Genomic DNA, 21,707 nt, shown 5'->3' on the forward strand with positions numbered 1-21,707 from the left:
TTCCATATGTTCAAAAAGTTATGTAGAGACATATAAAACCCACATTGAGCTTCTAGAATTGAAAGGTACATTGTCTGGGATGAAAAAATGTATAGATTAACAGCAGATATAGCAACTATGCAAAACAAAACACTGAGAGAAAAAAGGCCACACTGGCTTTTTTGCTGTCCCAAGCTCATGCCAGGTATGCTCTTGCTCTAGGACATTTGTATTTGCCATTGCCTCTGCCTACAAACACTCCCCATATATATATACAACTTGTCCCTTCATTTTCCTCAGGTCTCTGCTTAAGTCTCCTTATCAGAGAGATCCTTCTTGCTCACCTTATATAAACCCTCCCTATCCTTCTTACCCTGCTTTATTTTTTTCCTCAGCATTTGACAGATGTACTTGTTTATTGTCTAATCCCCCCAATACAGAGCTTCGGTGGGAGAGTCAAGGGATAGGGATTTTAGCTTTGTTTATTGTTGAAACTCTAGTGTCTAGAATTTTGCCCAGTCACAGCAGATGCTCAAAATATTTGTTCAAAGAATAAATTAATGACTGAACATAAGATTGTGAAGGGGCACAGGAGTACTTCTGATATGAGTACCTGGTTGGATGAATGATGGCTCATAGGGAATACTGGAGGATGGAGTATGAGACGCCTGTGAAACACCCAGGTAAAATGAAGAATAGTCATTCATTCAACAATATGTAAAGAGCTACTAATACATGCCAGGCGCTGTTCTAAGTGCTTGAATATATCAGTGAAAAAAAAACAAAGAACCCTACCCTCAAGGAGCTTACTTTCTAGAGAGGGAGATAATAAGAATAACAAATAAGTGAATTATATAACAGATTGGAAGGTGCAAAGTGCTATGGGGGAAAAAAAGGCAAGGGGAATCTTAACATGGGTAGTGCCGAGTGAGTTGCAATTTTAAATACGGTGGTGAAGTCTGGACGCATTGAGAAGTTGACAGGGATCTGATGCTCAGGGGTGAGGTTTATCTGTTAAATTGGTAATAGCATCTGCTGCAGTTTTTAGGATTAAATGAGATATGTAAAAGGTCTGGCAAATACGTAGTTGCTAAAAATTTTTAAACCACTTCCCTATCCTAAACTGCTGTGGGGCTTCATTCAATCAGTCTGCAACAGGCAAGTTTAAAGAAAAGCAGAATAAATTCATGAGAGTCTTTACCAAGAAGACATTAAGAAAACGTCCTTGTTGCTTTGTTGTTACTAATGATGAGTTCTGGGTTATTTTCCACAAGAAGTATTGGGGAAAGAAGTCAGAGTGCTTCTAACGAAATTATAGGATAGGTAGAATATCCTACTGGGTCAGTATAAAAGTGCTTCTGGGACAGGGCAGGGGTGAGAAAGAAGGGTTTCAAGATTTCTGCTTTACACGAAGTGGTACTGTGTTAACTTCATATAGACTAAAAAGTTAAAGATGTATACTGCAATCCTTAGAGCAATCTCTAAAAATTAATGCAAAGAGATATAGTTAAATGTTAAGAATTAAATTAAAATGAAATTCAAAACAATATTCAGTTAATCCAAAAGAAGTCAGGAAAGGGACTTCTCTGGTGGTCCAGCGGTTAAGACTCTGCGTTCCCAATGCTGGGGGCCCGAGTTCAATCCCTGGTAAGGGAACTAGATCCCACATGCTGCAACTAAGACAGCCCACATGCTGCAATTAAAGATCCTGCGTGCCACAACTAAGATCTTGTGCAGCCAAATAAATAAATAAATATTAAAAAAAAAAAAAGTCAGGAAAGGAGGTACAGAGCCAGAAAAGAAAGAGAACAAACAAATAGTACAACAGCAGACCTAAATATAGCCATATCAATAATTTATATCAAATGTTAAAGGACTAAACATTCCAATTAAAATTCAGAAATGGTCAGAATGCCAGAAAAGCAAGATCCAGCTGTGTAAGTTGTCTGCAAGAGATAGGTTAAATGTAAAAATACAGACAAGCTGAAAGTAAATGGATGGAAAAAAAAGATATACTATGCAAATGGTAAGCATAGGAGGGCTGGAACAACTATACTAATCTCAAATTAAGACAACTTCAAAACAAAGAGCATTATCAGAGAGAAAGATGGATGTACATCAGAGACATGACAATCATAATACATGTGTACCTAATAACAGAGCTTCAAAATACATAGACAAAAATTGATGGAACTTAAGGGAGAAACAAAATATCACCATCATAGATGGAGATTTTTAACACTCCTTTCTTGGCAATTAATAGAACTATTAGACAAAAAAAAAAAAATCAGTAAAGACATAAGATCTAAAAAACATTATCAACCACCTTTACCTAAGTGACATTTACTTACGTGACAGCACTGTGCCCAATACATGCAGACTATATATTCTTTTCAGGAGCACGTGGTACATGCACCATGATAATTCATATATAGGGTCATAAAATCTCAATAAATTTAAAAGGATTAAAATTACACAGAGTATGAATTAAAGGGGAATGAAATTAAACTAGAAATAAGAAAAAGATATTTAGGGAAATCTCAGATATTTGAAAAATTAACACATTGAAATAATCCATAGGTCAAAAAAGAAATCAGGGAAATTAGAAAGTATTTCAAACTGAAAGATAATGAAAATATATCAAAATTTGGGCGGCTGCAGATAAAGAAGTGCTACAGGGAAATTTATAGCTTTAAATGTTTATATTAGAAAAGAAGAAAGGCTAAAATCAATGACGCTAGAGGTTAAATCAAAAGAACCTAGAGAAAGAAGAACAAAGTAAACCCCAATTAAGTAGAAATCAAGGAAACAGAAAATAGAAAATACTACGCCAACAAATTTGACAGCTGGAATGAAATGGACAAATTCCTTGAAGCAATGAATCTGGTACTATATAAAACTTGGAGTAAACTAATTTTTTAAAGACAGCGCAGGAGTAACAACTCCTGAGTAATAACTCAAAATGTTGGAGAAAAAGAAAGGTATGGTGTGGGGGGAAAAACTATTTACAAAAACTATAAAGTGCCTAGGAATAAACCTAACAAAAGATACATAAGCTCCTTGCAGTGAGAATTATAAAACTTTATTGAGAGACTTTTTAAAAGACCTAAATAATTTGAGGCTATAAAATATCATTGAAAAGGAAATGGGCTCCATATTGTAAAGATGACAGTTCTCTCCAAATTGATCTATAGTTTCAATGCAATTATGATTCCAAAGGGTAATGTAATGCTACAAGATGACTGTACATGGAAGAGCAAAAGGCCTAGTAGAGTCAAGATATTCCTGAAGAACAAGATGTGGAGGATTGCTCTAAAGATATCAAGGATTTATTACAAAGCTATGGTAATTAAGACACTGTTGAATTGGCCCAAGATAGCAAATAGACCAATCTAACTGAATAGAGAGCTCCCCCAAAGTTGTGTGTATTTATGAAAACTTAACTTGTGACAAAGCAGGTACTGCATAACAGTGAAAAAAGGACAACTATTCAATTTATGGTGTTAAGAAAACTAGTTATTCCATACAGGGAAGGAGAATGAACTTGCCTTTTTTCACACCACAAAAACACACAAATCAATTCCACATGGATGAAAGATTTAAATGTGGAAGCAAAAATATAAAACCATAAAATGTCTAGAACTGGGACAGGAAAGGACTTCTTAAACAAGATGTAATATGTGTAAACCAGAAAAGAAAACATTGATAAACTTGACTACATTAATAAGGTATCACAGAGAGTAAAAATACAAGACACAAATTGGGAGGAAATATTTATAATATTTACAACACCTACTACCCATAAGAACATTGCTTTCTAGAATAAAAAAGAAGCTCTTCCAAATCAGAAAAAACCCAACTAAACCAATTTTTTTAAAGGGCAAAGAATTTAACAATCCTTTTACAAAAAGCTAGAGATCCAAGTTGGGCCAAGCAGAGACTGGGATTAGGCAGGGTGGTCTTGAGGCAGAGGTGGTGGTGAAAGGGCCAATGCCTTAAACAAGACAAAAAAGAAGCATAAACTAGACAAAGAAAAGATTGATAATTTAGACCACATTTAAGTTTAGAACTTGTTCAACAAGACACCATGCAGAGTAAAGAGCCAGGATTACTGCTCCAGGAATGGTCCATAAACCATATAAAAAGATGTCCAATTTCACTGGGGAAATACAAACTGAGGCCACAATGAGATACCATATCACACTGCTCCGGTAAGACCATACTCAAGTTTACTGGTGAGGATGTGACAAAAAGGCATCTCTCGTCCTCTACTAGAATGATAAACTGGTAAAAAGCACTTTAGGAAGCTTTGGCACTACCTAGTCCAGGTGAAGTTAAACATATTCTACAACTCAGTAATTCCACTCTGTAGAGACATTCTTGCACATGTGCCTTAGAAATTATGAACAAGCATGCTCATAGCACACTATTTGTAACTGCAAAAATCTGAATAAACTGAAATGTTTATCAACAATGAAGTGGATTCATATGATGGAATACTATACTTAATACAAATGAATGAAATATGATTACATGCATAAAAATATGAAATAAGAAAAATAAGAAAGCAAATGACCCAATTTTAAAATTGGGCAAAAATAAAATAAAATTGGGCAAAATTTGAACATTTTACCAAAGACGATATACAGATAGCAAGTAAGCACTTAGAAGATGCTCAACATCATTAGTCATTAGGGGAATGCAAAGGGATAAACTACAAAGGGATACATGAGATACTTATTTAGAAAGATTAACATTAAAGTCTGACTAAACCAACTGTTGGAGAGAATATGTAGGAGCTAGAACTCTCATACACTGCTCGTGGCAATGTAGAATGGTACAACCACTTTGGAAACCAGTTTGGCAGTTTGCTAATAAGTCAAATATACACTTACTATGTGATCCAGCCTTTCCACTCCTAGGTATTTATTCACCCAAGAGAAAAAAAGCCTATGTCCATACAAATGTTCTCAGCAGCTTTATCTGTAATAGCCCCAAACTGAAAGCAACCTACATGTCCATCATCAGTGAATGGATAAACAAATTGTGATATATCCATCCATATATATATATATATAAATATCAATATCAATAAAATAAATGGAAAATTACTCAGCTATGAAAAAGAATGAAATCTTGCCATCTGCAACAATATGGATGGACCTAGAGGATATTATGCAAAGTGAAGTAAGTCAGAGAAAGACAAATATTGTATCATTTTATTTATATGCGGAATCTAAAAAACAAGTGAGCAAACTTGAGAAGCAGTCATAGATACACAGAACAAACAGGTGGTTGCCAGAGGGGAGGGGGACGCGGGGATGAGAGGAAAACAAAACAAGAGGAAATGGAAAGATCAAGCAGAAAAGCTACTGTTTATTACCCTACTTATTATATTTCTGTGCTTATTAATAAACAACTGGTTGCCCTATCTTCTCACAACAGCCTTGAGGTATAGGGGCGTGGGGTAATTAATATAGGTAGTACCAACCAGTTAGAGGACAGTTACCTTCCTTGCACTCTTTTCCTCTAGAAGATCATAGTAGTTTCTCCCTTCAAAGCACTTATATATAATTTTCTTCCTTACCTTCTTCTTTACTTGGTTACTGTCTTTATTAACTATTAAAATATAAGGTAAATACCTTATATGTTGTTATCGTCTCCTCATTTTCTTTGACAACACACACAAGTTTGATATAACAAAGGTCTTGGAATCTCACTTTTGATCACCGCGCAGAGCAAGCAGGGAATTCTGTGCGCTTCCCACGTAAGTTAAGAGCCAAACGATTTTAGGTTTCAGTCGGAAGAGGGCTGTGCTCCAGGATTAGCTCGTAGATGAGCGACGCATCTTCTCTGCAATTTCATCAGTGAATTTTTAATCAAAAGATCAAGGAATGTAGTGCCTACTTCACCTTCCACAACAGCCACTGCAAAACACGCTCGTTGGTTTGTTTTCTTTTGTTTTGTTTTTGCATACTGGCTTTATCTATTTCCCTCAGCCCCGACCCCCGTTCAGCAGTCTGTTTGGCGTAATCATTTAATGTAGCGCTAAAGCCTGTTAACACTAATTTATTAAATTTGTATAATTCTGTTTTAACCTCCTGGGGACGTCCCGGCGACCACTGACTCAAGGAAGGGAATATTAACATATACACTTTAAGCTCGGGATTTGCACACCCCTCTCCCCGTCCCTGAGGAAAAATCACATCCTCCAAGAACACCACCACTCGGCCTTTAATAAACCTGCCGCGGCCTTCCCGCCTCGCCCCGGGGCGCGCACTTCCGGCCGCAGGGGCGCTCGGGAGTTCGCCCCGCGAGCCTCCACCAACCAAAGGCTCCGCCTCGCCGGCGCGAGTGCGCGCGCGCACATTTGTGCGCAGGTTCGAATCTCCGCCGCTTCGTGGTTGCTCCTCAGCGTCCGGCCGCACCTCGGCGGTGGCCAGGGCAGCGTGCGCGGGCTGGGCCGCACCGGCTGCCCCGCCCCCTCCGCCCTCTGCACTTTCCAGCCGCAGCCTCGCCCGGACTCGGTCCTCGCCCTTCCTAGCGCTCTGCACGCTCCGCCCTCGCCCTCCGCCCCCACAGCTATCGGCGCTCGGCCTCCCGCGCCCGGCGGGCTCCGCCCGAGCCTTCGGGGCCCATGGCCAAGCGGCGTGCGGCCGAGCCCCTGACGTTCCACGTGCCTTGGAAGCGGCTCCTGCTCTGCGACTTTCCTGAGGAGCCGCCGCGGCCACCGCTCTGGATCCCGCCGCCGGGGGCCTCGCATCCGGAGCAGCCCCTCGGCGTCCCGGAGCTGCCCCGAAAGCGTAAAATCGACGCAGGGGGTATGACTGAGCCTTTGGTTTCGCCCAGCAAGCGCCGCGACGGCGGGGACACTGGCGCTCCGGACGGCGCGGAGCGTGAGGGCCGCGGCCTGGAGGCCGGCGAGCCGCCGCTGCTGCAGCCGCCCGTGCGGCCTCGCGGGCCGGGGGAGGAGCCCCGGGGCGTTCGGCCCCCGAGGGGCGGTGGCGACGACGGGGCGGAGCGCGCAGAGTCCCTGCGGGGAGACTGGGGGGCCGCACCGCGCCAGGTAGGGGCTGGCGGTGGGCTGGGCGCTCCGGCGGGGGACGGGAGGCGGGGCCCGGGGTGAGGGGAAAAAGGGTCACACTTTCCCGGGCACTGCGCGTCCCGGGAAGGAACCGATCGTTCCCCTCTAGACTCGTGTTCGTCACGACCCCCCAAAAGATGAAAAGCCGGGATCCTCGCCGCAAGAATGAACACCGACCCACCGCCCCAGGCAGCACACCAGGGGCCCCAGAGCCCACCTTTGGCAACGTTTTGGGAGAGTCCGACGAGCTGAGAGCACTAAGCTAAACTAGGGGGAGACAGATCGTTGGGTGAGGTAGTAGACGTGGCCTTGCACCTTCAGCATCTGTGCTGTCCAAGAGGGAAGCAGGGGCGTGAGTCATGACAGACTGTAGAACTTAGGGAAGACGTTGACCGTGAACCGCAATAAGTTAAGCTCAACAACAAACGTCAGAGAAAGGTGTACTGCGTCTTCCTTGGTTTAACGATGAGTTTTTTTCTGGAATTCGTGATCGATTTCTTTCTAAAGAGGGTGACGAATGTGGTAGCCACCAGTTGGACATCCTTTAGGCATGGTACAGCTCTTTTGGTTGAGAGGAAGGGCCTCCGTATATTGGGAAAAGGCAGTGTTAAATCTGATCCTATGAAAAAGGATCGTTGAGAATTAATTTGGTTCTTAAGATCAAGCGTCTGTATGAGGATCTTTGGAGAGTTCCTCTTCCTTGGGAAATGAGCCTGCCCTATCACTGCACATAAGATCTGTCTAGATCTGTGCTATTCAGTGTGGCAGCCACTAGCTATGTGACACGACACCTAAAATGGGACTAGTCCAAATTGAGATGCAGTCAAAGTAAAATACACACTAGATTTCGAAGATCTCAAAAAATTTTATATTGAATACACGTTGAAATAATCTGGAGATATTGGATTGAATAAATTATATTAAAATTCATTTCACTTATTTCTTTTACTTTTTTAATATAGCCATCAGAAAATTTCGAATTACGTTTGTGGCTGGCATTTTGTATTTATTGGGCAGCGTTGGTCTAATCTTTGGAATTCAAGTTGCGTTTTGGCAGTCCTGGGTTGAACCAGGAGCTTTGGGGGTGGAAGAGCCAAATGTAGAGCCCAGACTTCACCAAATTCTCTTCAACTACTCCATCATAGCATCCTCCCCACATTTTTCCATTGTCTCAAGTATCTTATGCAGAATTTATCAAACACCTTGCCAATAAAACACAGTAGTTGGGAAAGATCTTTTTTTGTGGTCATGAGAAATTATCCTTTAGATATAATTATTGCGATGAGCATTTCTGGATGAAACTATAAATTGTAAATATTTCTACCCCCAGTTTTCTTGGAATTTAGAAAACATGAGCCTTATTTAGATTTTTTTTTCTTCAGACTGCTTTTAGATAGCACTTATGTTTTGAAAGTAGAATAAAGAATTAGAATTTCCAATTAAATCATGTCACACCAATGTGCAAAACCTGAAAAAACAAAAATCCAGAGTGACAGTCATCCAGACCTATTTGGTATGGAGATAAGTACTGTGTAGTTTGCAAACTTGACCATTTTTGGTACCCAACCCATACTTAGGCTTGTCTTTCCTACCAGAATATACTGACTGCAGTATGCCACAAATTGATAAGAGGGACATGGAAATGGCAGGTAAGCAAAGGAAATTTTTAGTAAACTGACACAGACATTTGCTTAGAATCTCCTAGACACACCTGTGTCTTCTTCCACAGCAGTGACCACATCTGACAGCTCTCTGCTTCTTGTAGTCACTACAAGCCTGTGACAGGGAACAAGCTTGCCTCTAGGGGTTCCTTCTTCATCAAGGCTAGTCCCCTGTTCTCTTTTGGCAAAAGCCCAGAAACCCTCATGTTCCTTTCTTTTGTTCTGTTCCTTGAGCTGCTTCTTTGTGCAAACTTAATTTTCTCCAGCTTCCCTCTTTCTTTCCTGCCACCAAAGATGCATGGTTTTTGTTTTAAGGGTCTTACAGCCAAGGGAAAATAGGATATAGCAAAAACATGTAGAAGTTAAAAAGCTTTTTCAGTTCATGCAGCAAATGTCTCCCTGGTTCCTGTTTTGCTCAGAAAAGAGCTTAAGTCCCTACCCTTACCCTTGGGATCTCATTTGGGAAGAATTTCCTCAAATATGTCCTTTCCATATTGAGGATGCAATCTAGGCAGAATCGTGGTACCTATTTTTCTGTCCTAGAACCTCAATATTTGAGTTGTTTCAGGTGTTTTTTTAACCGGAGAACTAAAATAAAACCAGGTATTACTTCAATAAATATTCATGTATTTTCTCATGTTAGTGTCACTTTAGTGTCAGTTTATGCAGATTGAGTACTCTGTCGGTGCTGACCCTTACTGTTAAATACTTTAAATAGAAAGGAAGCAGAAATGTTGTGATTTTGGTTCATAGTGATATTGGTTCGTAGGCTTCTTGGGATATAATAACTAGCTATATTGGGCACTTATAGTGCTAAACTGTAATTTGCACAAGAGCCTTTCTGCTTTTTTACCAATGATGAAAGAGACCTAGGTCAAGATCAGAGTTAATGGGTGGAGGAGTTATCATGCAAGCCCAGGTCTGTCTGGTGGCAAAGTCTGTGCTCTTAGCTACTAGGTTATACTGACCTCATTAAGGATCTTTTTTGGTTTGTTTTTATAAGTAGATCATTTGAACAATAGTTTTTTTTTCCAAAAGAGAAATAGGTCCTTGTTTTTAACCCTATTTACTTATTAAAATTAAGTTTTTCTTGGCATCCTTTGAGTTATTACATTTTTATCCCAGTGTTAAGGAATTCCAAAGAGACTCTTAATTCTCTTAAGCCTTAGTGTCTAAGGCAGTGAATAAACTTATTATTGAGAAGACCTGTGCTCCCCATTTAAGTAACTAGCCACATGTGGCTATTGAGCATTGAAATGGGGCTAGTCTGACTAGTGCTGGAAGTGTAAAATACCTGGCAGATTTTGAAAACTTTTAGTTAGACAAAAAGAATGTAAAATATCTCATTAATTTTTAAAAATATTGACTGCATGTTGAAATGATAGTATTTTGGCTTTATTAGGTCAAATGAAATTTTAAGATTAATTTCACCTGTTTCTTTTTACTTTTTTTTTTAACTGAAGTTACTAGAAAATTTTAAATTACATATGTGGCTTTCATTATATTTCTGTTGGTTAATGCTGCTATAGCAAGTATGAACCTAAAGTACAAACACAACTTAGTAGACTAAATATAGATATATAGATATCCATCTGGGAAAGGTGTTAACCTTCAAAATGGTCACTTTGGAAGCCTATATGTAATTGCAATGCCACTTCCTTTGCACAAAGTATTTTAATTTTGTGCCAGTTTTGAACTTCATTGGAATATCAACTTCACTTCATAGTTACTTGAAACAATTTTATAGCCTGTTACAGTAAGCTGTTGAATTTTGAAGGGGCCAGCATTCACTTGGATTTATCAGTTTTGGTATCTTGACTCATGTCTTGTACAAAATGGCATCTTTAATAAAATGACCAGTTTAAGATTTTCTTGTTATTTACCATGTTTTTATTCTAATGCTTTTTAGAAGGTTGTCAAAATATTTTAGCCTACGTCAAGTCAATCCCTTAAAATACCAAACATCAGGAAAAAGACCAAAAGTAAATTTTAAGATGTGTGCATGTGTTTTTTAAATAAATTGTTTTCCTCACTGAAAGGTAAAAAATTTTAAGACCATCTTCAGGCATTATTTTTTGGTTGAAAAATGGAAGAAAATTCTGGGAAGAGAAGCTCTTGGAGGAAATTCTTTTAAATTTAGACTACTAACAGGAAATACTTTCACAAATTCATGAATATGAAAATGCACAGATTTGACTGAGTCCATGAAGTACTTTGATTAGGCAGAATTAAAAATATATATTTGTTGAAGATGCAAAGTTAAAGACTGCAAAATCTTAACGTGAGTTTGCTTTTAAAACAGAAAAAAATTTGTTTCATGAAAAAACTTAATTTTTTCTACACCATTGATGTACTTTCATCTCTCTCTTCTTTTCACTAAAGCTCAGTGAAGAATTTTGGCAGTATAACACCTTCCAGTACTGGAGGAATCCTTTACCACCTATTGATCTGGCAGACATTGAAGATGTAAGTGAAGACAACCTGACAGAAACAACACTTCAGGACAAGAATGAAGTTGTTGAGATTGATATGGAGTCCTGACAGAAGGAGCTGAAGAAATGGGTTTTTCTGAATTTGAGGAGACATCGCTAAGTGAATTTCTGTATTCTTAAGGAAAAAAGTTATTTTCCATACTTGATGTGATATCATCCCCAAACCTGAAAAATGAGGAAAAGTTGTTTTAAAGATAAATGCCTGCAGTCACTACTATACCTCCCGATAGGGATTTGTCAAGGATATAGTGCAGTTATAGGAGAAGTATTTTATGTATGCATTCTTAAGAAAAATTTATGTTTAGGTTCTAAATATGAAGGTATCAATCTTATAAAAAGGAATTGTGACAGTTTTAGAAATAGATGGGAAACATTCAGATATTCCTCTTGTTGCACCAAAAAGTTAATTTGTGGTACATGAAATGAATATTGTTTTATAATAACTTATTAATAAAATGCTTTCTAATACATTTCATCGACTCTTCTTCGTTGAACAAATAGCTGACTTAAACATCTATGCAAACTTAAAATGTGGGGGATTCTTTCTGAAACCTGGTATTTTAAAAGAGCTTTCTAAATGTACAGTAGTGAAAATTTTAATTTGGGTAGGATGTTTGCATAACTTCCAATATTTAACGTTTGTTAAACTTGACTTTGGGCAATCAAAGATGGATAAAGAACAAAGAGAAATGAGTAGGTGCTTCCTTCCCCCTTTTCCCAGGATAGGAGGAAAGAAATTTATTATATTTCTTTTTCTTTTCTTTTCTTTTTTAAATTTCTTGGTTTTGAATTGCTTTGAGGGCATGCTGTTTATTGCTTATTATTTTAGACTTGTACTTGTCAACACTGACAACACTTCAAACGGGCCCCACTCTTGAGAAATTCTCATATAATTGTTCTGAGGTGGGCTTTGGGTGTAGCTATTTTTTTAAGCACCAGTCTTCCTTCCTCCCATTCCTCAAATGAGCAGGCCAGTTCAAGAACCACTAGACTAATGATTGTTTTTCCTGTTTAAAGGAGATAACTAACTTGAGCTGAAGCACTGCCTCCTTAGTTAGCTTTGTTTTTATTTTGCTCTGTTGATGGCTTTGTTACAACTGAATTACTGTGTCATTATTACTGTTTCATTGTTAAATAAAGTAAGCAATTTGTGTTTGTTATATTAATAACTAAGTTACTAATAACTTAGTAATTAAGTTAATTTTTGTATTGCATTCAGAATGTTGGCTTTGTAATTGACTAACTCATCTTGCTTGTATATTTTTTGTTGTTGTTAATGACATTAGATCCAAAATTTAGGAAAGATGATAAATGCCAATGAGAGAGAGAGAGAACCACCAATGTTTTGTGTGTACTGTAGGATTTAAGTATGGGTTTACATTAATAATATTCTAGAACAGAAGACAAACTGTATAATTGAGGGTTTGAAGTCAGACAGTTCAAAGTCTTGGCCTGCCACTTTCTACCTGTGTAACATTAAGCAAGTTATTTTTCATCTCCAAGCTCCAGATGCCTCACTTGTAAAATGAGAATAAATAGTATCTACCTCAGACTATGTTTATTTTCAAGCAGTATACTAAGTACCTGCATCATCTTGTTTAATTCTCGTAATGATCTTATGGGTACAAAAAAAATAATTGGAATAAATGTGCTTCCTATAGTTGCACTTCATTCCACTTTAAATTGCTACTAGAAGTTTAAGAATAAGAGTTGGGATTGAAGAAATAGCAAACAAAGCAGGCAGGCAGGGGGAAGAAGCAGTTAAAGTACTGTGGAAAGGATAAACTTTCTTCCTCCTTTCTCTTTGACCTGAGGGTAGGAAGGTGTTCATTTTTTATTTTTGGAAGGTGTCTATTTTTGTGCACTGGTCTTCCTAGTGCCTGAACAGTGCCTGCCACATAGTAGTCCGTCAATAAATATTGCATGAACGAATGAATGGGTGTTCCTATTTGTTGATGGGAGGGTCATGCCAGCAATTTTAGACCATTTCCTGAAGATGCATATACAAAAGTTTTGTTACAGAGATCCAGTAGTAAAACATTGGAAATGTGCTAACTTTATTATATTTATTGTATAGTAACGTAAGGACTAAGACATGTCCCCCGGATGAACAATAGGAGGTGGTTACTTTGACAAGAAGTTTCATCGGACACCACACTGCAGTGTCAGAGTGAAAGAGATCCAAAGAGTAGCTTGGATGACTTTTTCAAGCATATGTCAAAAAACATCAAAACCATAAGATAGGACTTCCCTGGTGGCACAGTGGTTAAGAATTTGCCTGCCAATGCAGGGGACACGGGTTCGATCCCTGGTCCGGGAAGATCCCACATGCCACGGAGCAGCTAAGCCTGTGTGCCTTAACTACTGAGCCTGCACTCTAGAGCTTGCGAGTCATAACTACTGAGCCCATGTGCCACAGCTACTGAAGCCCACGGCCTAGAGCCTGAGCTCTGCAACAAGAGAAGCCACCACAATGAGAAGCCTGCACACTGCAATGAAGAGTAGCCCCTGCTCGCCGCAACTAGAGAAAGCCTGCACACAGCAACAAAGACCCAATGCAGCCAAAAATAAATAAAACAAAAAAAATAAGGTAAAGATTCAGGGAAAACACTTGCTGTTAATATGTTAAAAGATTTAATATTTTTATGTAGGTGTATAAGTACAATGTAAACATTTACACATATATGTTAAATATGTATAATATACACATGCAGGGTGTGTGTGTGTGTGTGTATGTATACATATATATACAGAGAGAGATTTGAAATAATTTTGTCCTTTAAAAAAAAGTTGTTAATTTAGTAACCCTCAGGTAACTTGGCAAAATTGCATTGTGGATAAATTGAGATGGAAATTAAAAAGTAGGTTTTTCTTTTTCTTTTTCTTTTTTTTTAAACTTGTATGCCCTTCACCCAGATTCCCTATTGTAATATCTTACATTATCACAGTATGATTATGAACATGAGGAAATTAACATCAATATAATTCTATTATACTTTGATGAGGACATGGAAAGAGTGACTTCAGACAACTCTTTGCAAGAATATATGTCAAAAACCCAAAAAAAAGGAAGGTTCAGATTTCACCATTGTCTTATTAACATCCCTTTTCTGTCTTATTAACATCCCTTTTCTGCCTCAAGATTCAATCCGTGTCATATATTTAGTTGTACCTCCTTAGTCCTCTTTAAACAATTCCTCAGAATTTCTTTGCCTTTCATGATCTTGATACTTTTTGACGAGTATTCTGGTTAGTTATTTTATCAGGTGGCACTCAATTTCTGTTTGTTACTTCCCATAATTATGCATTTTTGATAAGAACTCCATAGAAGTGATGTAACCTTAGTGCATCATACCAGGAGGCATGGGATGTCAGCTTGTCTCTTTATTGGTGATTGTAACTGATTACTTGGTCAAGGGGGTGTCTGCCAGGTTTCTCTCTTGTAAAGTTACAATTTTCTCCTTTGTAATTAATAATTATCTTTTAGAAAGATACTTTGAAACTATATAAATTTCTCATTCTGCCCACAAATTTTAGAATCTTGATGATTCTTGCCTGAAATACTTATTTCTCTGGTATCTGTCAAATGGTAATTTTCTATTTCCATCATCCCTAGTATATTTATTTATTGGAATTCTACTGTAAAGGAAGAGCTTTCCTTTCATCCTCATTTCTATATTCAGTTGTTTATATCAATATAGACTAATGAGTATATATTTTATTCTATGACTTATAATCTGTTACTATCATTATTTTGTTGCACAAATCCTAGGTTTAGCCATTGGGAGTCCCTTCAAGTTGGCTCTTGTGCCTTCCCCTTTTTAAATGTATTTTATTATTTATTGTGTGAATACTGGTTAATATTGGCAGTGCACTTTTGCATTTACAAGGTCTCTGGATGGAAATCAGTGCCAGCTGTGGCAACTCTGTTACTCACTAAACAGTTTGAGCCTTGGTATCCTCGTCAGAAAATGGGGACACTAATACTTCTCTCAGAGGAGCAGAGTTGGGGTGAAATGATATGGTGGCTGTGGGGAAACCATAGTGGGCACTAAATACATATCTCTCTTCTTTTACAGTACTTGAAATGTATGTATTCACTATCTTTCAGATAGGTAGATGGATAGATAGACAGACAGATAGATAACTATTAGTGATCTCTCAATACCTGAAGTTGATTGAGGAAAACACTCTAGGAAGATCAGTTTTAAAGAATTTCAGCTGCTGAATTATCTGGAGTCCACAGACCTAAACAGTAATACCATAACACCTTATATTTGTTGATTGCTGTATCTTGTATTCTAATGATATGACCCTGTGATAGGCAGAGATGGGCCCCAAGATTCCCAGACCCTGTTGTTAACATCCAGTTATTTGATCAAACACTAATTTAGGTACTACTTGAATACCTTTGCAGATATAATTAAGGTCTCAAACAAGTTGACCTTAAGATAGGGAGATGAGTTGGTGGGCCTGATCTAATCATACAAGCCCTTTAAATATGGGTGGAGAGGCTAGAGAAGTCAGAGAGATACAGAGTGGAGGAGGGATTCAATATGAGAGTGATTTTCCTCTGGCTTTGAAGATGGAGGGAGCCAATGTGACAAGAACCTGAGAGCAACCACAAGAGGCCGAGGGCCTAAGTCCTGGTGACAACCCAGAAAGAAAATGGGACCCCAGTCCTACAACCTCAAGGATCAACTCAGCCAACAACCTGAATGAACTTGGAAGTGGATTCTTCCCCAGAACCTTCAGAAGGAACATAGCCTGGCTGACACCTTGATTTCAGCTTAATGATACTCAACAGAGAACGTTACATGTCAAGCTGGACTTCTGACATTTAGAAGTGAGTTAATAAATTGATAAATTTTGTTCTGTTTTTCCAGGCTGCTTAGTTTGTGGCAATTTATTATGAAGCAATAGACAGCTAATACAGACCCCATCACTTTTTAACACTTCCTTAGCTTCTCACACAAGATGTTTGGCACAGATGTTTCTCTTGTAATTTCTCTACCCTAGTCCTGAAATTATTTCTCCAAAAAGCCCTGATTCCTTTATTAGAGAATGGTATTTAGAAATGAGCTCAGTGCAAGATCTGCTCATTGGTATTGGGTATCATTCCTTTTAGGTCCTCTCAGCTGACAGAACAATAAAATATATTTTGTGTATACAACTAATGTGTTTCTATATGTATCTGTATGTTTTGTCTATATCTGTATATACATATTTTAATTATTTATTTATTTTTATTTTTGGCTGCACGGCTTGTGGGATCTTAGTTCCCCACCAGGGATCGAACCCATGCCCCCTGCAGTGCAACCATGGAGTCCTAACCACTGGACCGCCAGGGAATTCCTATACATATTTTTAAGTGGATTTTTAAAACATATAAAAATATTTAAAAACACTTGAATTCATACTGATAAACATGACAGGGTTCATTTTATCTTCCCATCTTTCCTTATTTGTAACTCCTTTCTCCAACTGTGAGAAAATGAGGCTTTTTATCCACAGTATATTTATTTACTCAGTCCTCAAATACATATAACATAGTTTGTAAACTGCTAACCCATACTTCTGTAATAAGTAGGCGGCTAATTAGAGCAAAATATTTGTATACACTTTTCTTGTTGTCTTTAGTCTTTGGATATGCAATTAAAATATTGTTTCCCAAAGTTACTTCATTTGATTCTATTTTCCCATCCCTCTCTTCAAAGTGGTTATGTTATTTATTTGTAATATAGTTGGATTCAGTTGTTTCTATTTTGTTTTGACTTTCCATCTATGTTCTTTTAATTTTATAAGTTTGTAAGACATTCACATAGTTCTACAAGTCAGAACTATACAAAAATGTATCATCAGAGAAGTCATTCCCCCTAAATATTTTACCCCACTCTCACTCCCCTATTTTTCCTACTTTGTCACTTGCCCCTGTAAGTAAAAATCTCCTTAATTTCTGATTTGTTCTATTGTTTTTATTTTTGCACTAGTGGGCAGGTAGACATGTAATTTCTTCTTTATTTATATATATAATTCATACAAATTTATTATAAAACTATGATTCTAATAAATGAGTAATGGACATGCATTAAACTACAAAAAATAGTTTATAAAAGAAAAAATATACGTGAGTATAAAAAATAAACATTTCTAATCAATTGTGGTCCTAAATTTAAAACAAGATACTATAATATTTTTCTATATAAATTGGCAAAAGTTGCAGATGATGCTTTAGTTTTAGTAACACCTTTCTGTAAAGCAATTTGATAATATGCTTTCAGAGCCTTATTATAATTTGAACTGGTAATTCTATGTCTAAAAATTATCCTAAAGAAATAATCAGAAAATTAGATGCACACTTATTATTTGTAGTGTTATTTGTAATAGCAAAATATTAGAAATAAAAAATAGCTTTAAAGAGAATGGATGGGTAATTTAAATATGTGTAATAGAAGATAATGAAATCATAAAATAGTGTTAAGAATTTTTAATGATATAGAAAAATGCTTAAAAATAAAAAAATTAGGACTTTAAGAGTTGATCAAGGCGGAGTAAACTCAGTACACTCTCTCTTTCCCACTAATTACAACTAAAAACTCTAGCTAACACATACCTGTGGTCTCTGAAAGCTAAATGAAAGCATTACTGGATTGGAAACAGAAGTCAAATTTGGCAAAGCAACTCATACAGCGTTAAGTTTTCTGGTTTTATTTCTTACTCTTTTCCTCAGCTTTGAACTAAGAGTGAACACCCAGCAGAACTGCAGTGGCAGCATGGGCAGCTCAAATTCTGAGAGAAGCTTCACTTTTTGGGTTGAAGACCAGGAAAGGGAGCTGCTTTGAGCAGGAGAGAGAATTCTGGAGATGAGAGCTGGGTAAGTGATCCCATAATTCTGTATATAAACTGGCACTAATCCTGGGCTCATCCCTAAGGTACACATGCATGGCACAGACTGAAAGCTATATAGCAAAGGCTTTGAGAACTAAACAACAGTATGAACTTCTGCCCAATTTCTTCACTGATGTCTGAGTGATGCATGCATGGGACCGGCACATAGCAGCATAGCCAGGACTTTAAAAACTGAACTGACCTGAGAGCCGTACCCACAGAAGAGACAGAATTTATGGTCTGAACCTAACTGGGCTGAGTGCCTGCTTTTAAAAAAAAATCAACATCCTCTAGAGGATTTTAAAAAGTCCCAGAATCTCACAACATAATATTCAGGACACAATCCAAAATACTTAATATGCAAACAATCAAGAAAATGTGATCAATTTACAAGGGAAAGGTAATCAACAGATGCCAATTCCAAGATGAGACAGATGTTAGAATTATGAAAGTTATTTTTGTATTGAAATATAGTTGATTTACAGTCAATATTAGTTTCAGGTGTACAACATAATGATTCAGTATTTTAATAGATTATACTCCATTAAAAGTTACTAAAAGATAATGGCTATAATTCCCTATGTTATACAATATAGCCTTGTTGCTTATCTATTTTATACACAGTAGTTTGCATCTTTTAATCCCATACCCCTAATTTTCCCCTCCCCCCTTCCCTTTCCCCTCTGGTAACCACTAGTTTGTTTTCAATATCTGTGAGTCTGTTTCTGTTTTGATATATATATTCATTTGTATTATTTTTTAGATTCCACATATAAGTGATAATATAAAGTCTTTCTCTGTCTGACTTATTTCACTAAGCAAAATATTCTCTAGGTCCATCCACATTGCTCCAAATAGCAAAATTTCATTCTTTTTTTATACCTCAGTACTATTCCACTGCATATATATACTACATCTTCTTTATCCATTTGTCTGTTGATGGATACTTAGGTTGCTTCCATGTCTTGGCTATTGTAAATAGAGCTGGTATGAACACTGGGGTGCATGTATATTTTTGAATTAGTGTTGTTGTTTTTTCTGGATATATTCCCAGGAGTGGAGTTGCTGGATCATATGGTAGTTCTACTTTTAATTTTTTGAGGAACCTCTATATTGTTTTCCATAGTGCCTGCACTAATTTACATTCCCATCAACAGTGGATAAGTGTTCACTTTTCTCCACATCCTCTCCAATATTTATTATTTGTAGACTTTTTGATGATAGCCATTCTGACACGTGTGAGGTGAAATCTCATTGAGAATTTGATTTGCATTTTCCTGATGATTACCAATGTTCAGCATATTTTCATGTGCCTGTTGGCCATCTGTATGTCTTCTTTGGGAAAATGTCTATTCAGGTCTTCTGCCCATTCTTTGGTTGTTTGTTTGTTTGTTTGTTTTTTAATATTGAGTTGATGATCTGTTTATATATTTTGGATATTAACCGCTTGCTGGTCATATCATTTGCAATTATTTTCTCCCAGTCAGTAGGCTGTCTTTTCATTTTGTTAATGGTTTCCTTTGCTGTGCAAAAACTTCTAAGTTTAATTAGGTTCCATTTGTTTATTTTTACTTTTGTTTCTTTTGCCTTAGGAGACAGGTCTAAAAAATATTGCTATGATTTATGTCAAAGAGTGTTCTCATCTAGGAGTTTTATGGTTTCAGCTCTTTAATCCATTTTTGAGTTTATTTTTGTATATAATGTGAGGAAATATTCGAATCTCATTCTTTTATATGTAGCTCTCCAGTTTTCCCAGCACCACTTATTGAAGAGATTGTCTTCTATCCATTGTATGTTCTTGCCCCCTTGCTCGTAGATTAATTGACCATAAGTGCATGGGTTTATTTCTGGGCTCTCTATTCTCTTCCATTGCTTTATGTGTCAGTTTTTGTGCCAGGCCATACTGTTTTGACTACTGTTGCTTTGTAGTATAGTCTGAACTCTGGGAGTATGATACCTCCAGATTTGTTCTTTTTTCTCAAGGTTGCTTTGGCAACTTTTGTGGTTCCATATGGATTATCCATAATTATCTATAGGATTATCTGTTCTAGTTCTATGAAAAATGTCTGTAGATAGCTTTGAGTAGTATGGACATTTTAACAATATTAATTCTTCCAGTCCATGAACATGGCATACATTTCCATTTGTTTGTATCATCTTCAGTTTTCTCCATCAGTGTCTTATAGTCTTCAGAGTATAGGTTTTTCACCTCCTTGGTTAAGTTCATTCCTAGTTATTTTATTCTTTTGATAAACAATTTTAAATAGAATTTTTTCTGCTGTCTCTTTCTGATCATTCATTTGATAGTTCATAGTTATTAGTGTGTAGAAAACAACATAGGGACTTCCCTGGTGGGGCAGTGGTGAGGGTCCGCCTGCCAGTGTGGGGGACGCGGGTTCAATCCCTGGTCTGGGAGGATCCCGCATGCTGCGGAGCGGCTGAGCCCGTGTGCCCTGGCTGCTGGGCCTGCACTCTGGAGCCCACAGGCCGTGACTACTGAGCCCATGCGTGCCTAGAGCCCATGCTCTGCGATGGGAGAGGCCACCGCAGTGAGAGGTGCACGCACAGCAATGAAGAGTAGAGAGGGCCCGCGCATAGCAACAAGGACCCAACGCACCAAAAACAAATAAATGAATTAACTTAAAAAAAAAAAAGAAAAGCAACATATTTCTGTATATTAATCTTGTATCCTGCAACTTTGCTGAACTCATTTATTAGTTCTAATAATATTGGGATGAAAACAGTTTTTCTTCTTCCCTTCCAATTTGGTTACCTTTCATTTCTTTTTCTTGTCTGATTGCTGTGGCTAGGACTTCCAATACTATGTTAAATAAAAGTGGGGAGAGTGGATGTTGCTGTCTTGTTCCCAATTTTAGAGGAAAGGATTTCAGCTTTTCACCATTGAGTATAATGTTAGCTGAGGTTTTTCATAAATGGTCTTTATTATGTTGAGATATATTCCCTCTGTATCCACTTTGATGAGAGTTTTTATCATGAGTGGATGTTGAATTTTGTCAAATGCTTTTTTTGTGTCTAGTGAGATGATCATGTGGTTTTTATCCTTTCTTTTGTTAATGTGGTGTTTCACATTGATTGATTTGCAGATATTGAACCATCCTTGCATCCCTGGAATAAATCCCATTTGGTCATGGTGTGTGATCCTTTTTGTTGGATTTGGTTTGCTGATATTTTGTTGAGTATTTTTTGTTTATATTCATCAAAATATTAGCCTGTGATTTTCCTTTTTTGTAGTGTCATTGTCTGGTTGTGGTATCAGGGTAATGGTGGCCTCATAGAATGAATTTGAGAGTGTTCCGTCCTCTTCAATTTTTTTTTTTTTTGGTATAGTTTGAGAAGGATATGTATTAGTTCTTCTTTTTATATTTGGTAGAATTCCTCTGTGAAGCTGTTCAACCCTGGACTTTTGTTTGCTGGAAGTTTTTTAATTACAAGCTCAATTTCACTACTAGTGATCAAGCAGTTCAAATTGTTTGTTTCTTCTTGATTTAGTCTTGGCAGGTTGTATGTTTCTAGAAATATATCCATTTCTTCTAGGCTGTCTAATTTGTTGGCATATAACTGATGGTAGTATCCTCTTATGAT

General features: G+C 37.5%; 1 protein-coding gene across 1 annotated transcript; it reads left to right on the plus strand.

Annotated features, from left to right (window-relative positions):
* Positions 1–6,324: 6,324 nt before the first annotated feature.
* On the plus strand, positions 6,325–11,618 carry C9H9orf40 (chromosome 9 C9orf40 homolog). Its single transcript, XM_061201184.1, has 2 exons — positions 6,325–7,045; positions 11,107–11,618. The coding sequence occupies exons 1-2, from the start codon at positions 6,617–6,619 to the stop codon at positions 11,263–11,265; spliced, it is 588 nt and encodes a 195-aa protein (XP_061057167.1). The 5' UTR covers positions 6,325–6,616; the 3' UTR covers positions 11,266–11,618.
* Positions 11,619–21,707: the final 10,089 nt, after the last annotated feature.

This window comes from Eubalaena glacialis, chromosome 9 (assembly GCF_028564815.1).
Source record: "Eubalaena glacialis isolate mEubGla1 chromosome 9, mEubGla1.1.hap2.+ XY, whole genome shotgun sequence".
In the NCBI taxonomy this organism is placed as follows: Eukaryota; Metazoa; Chordata; class Mammalia; order Artiodactyla; family Balaenidae; genus Eubalaena; species Eubalaena glacialis.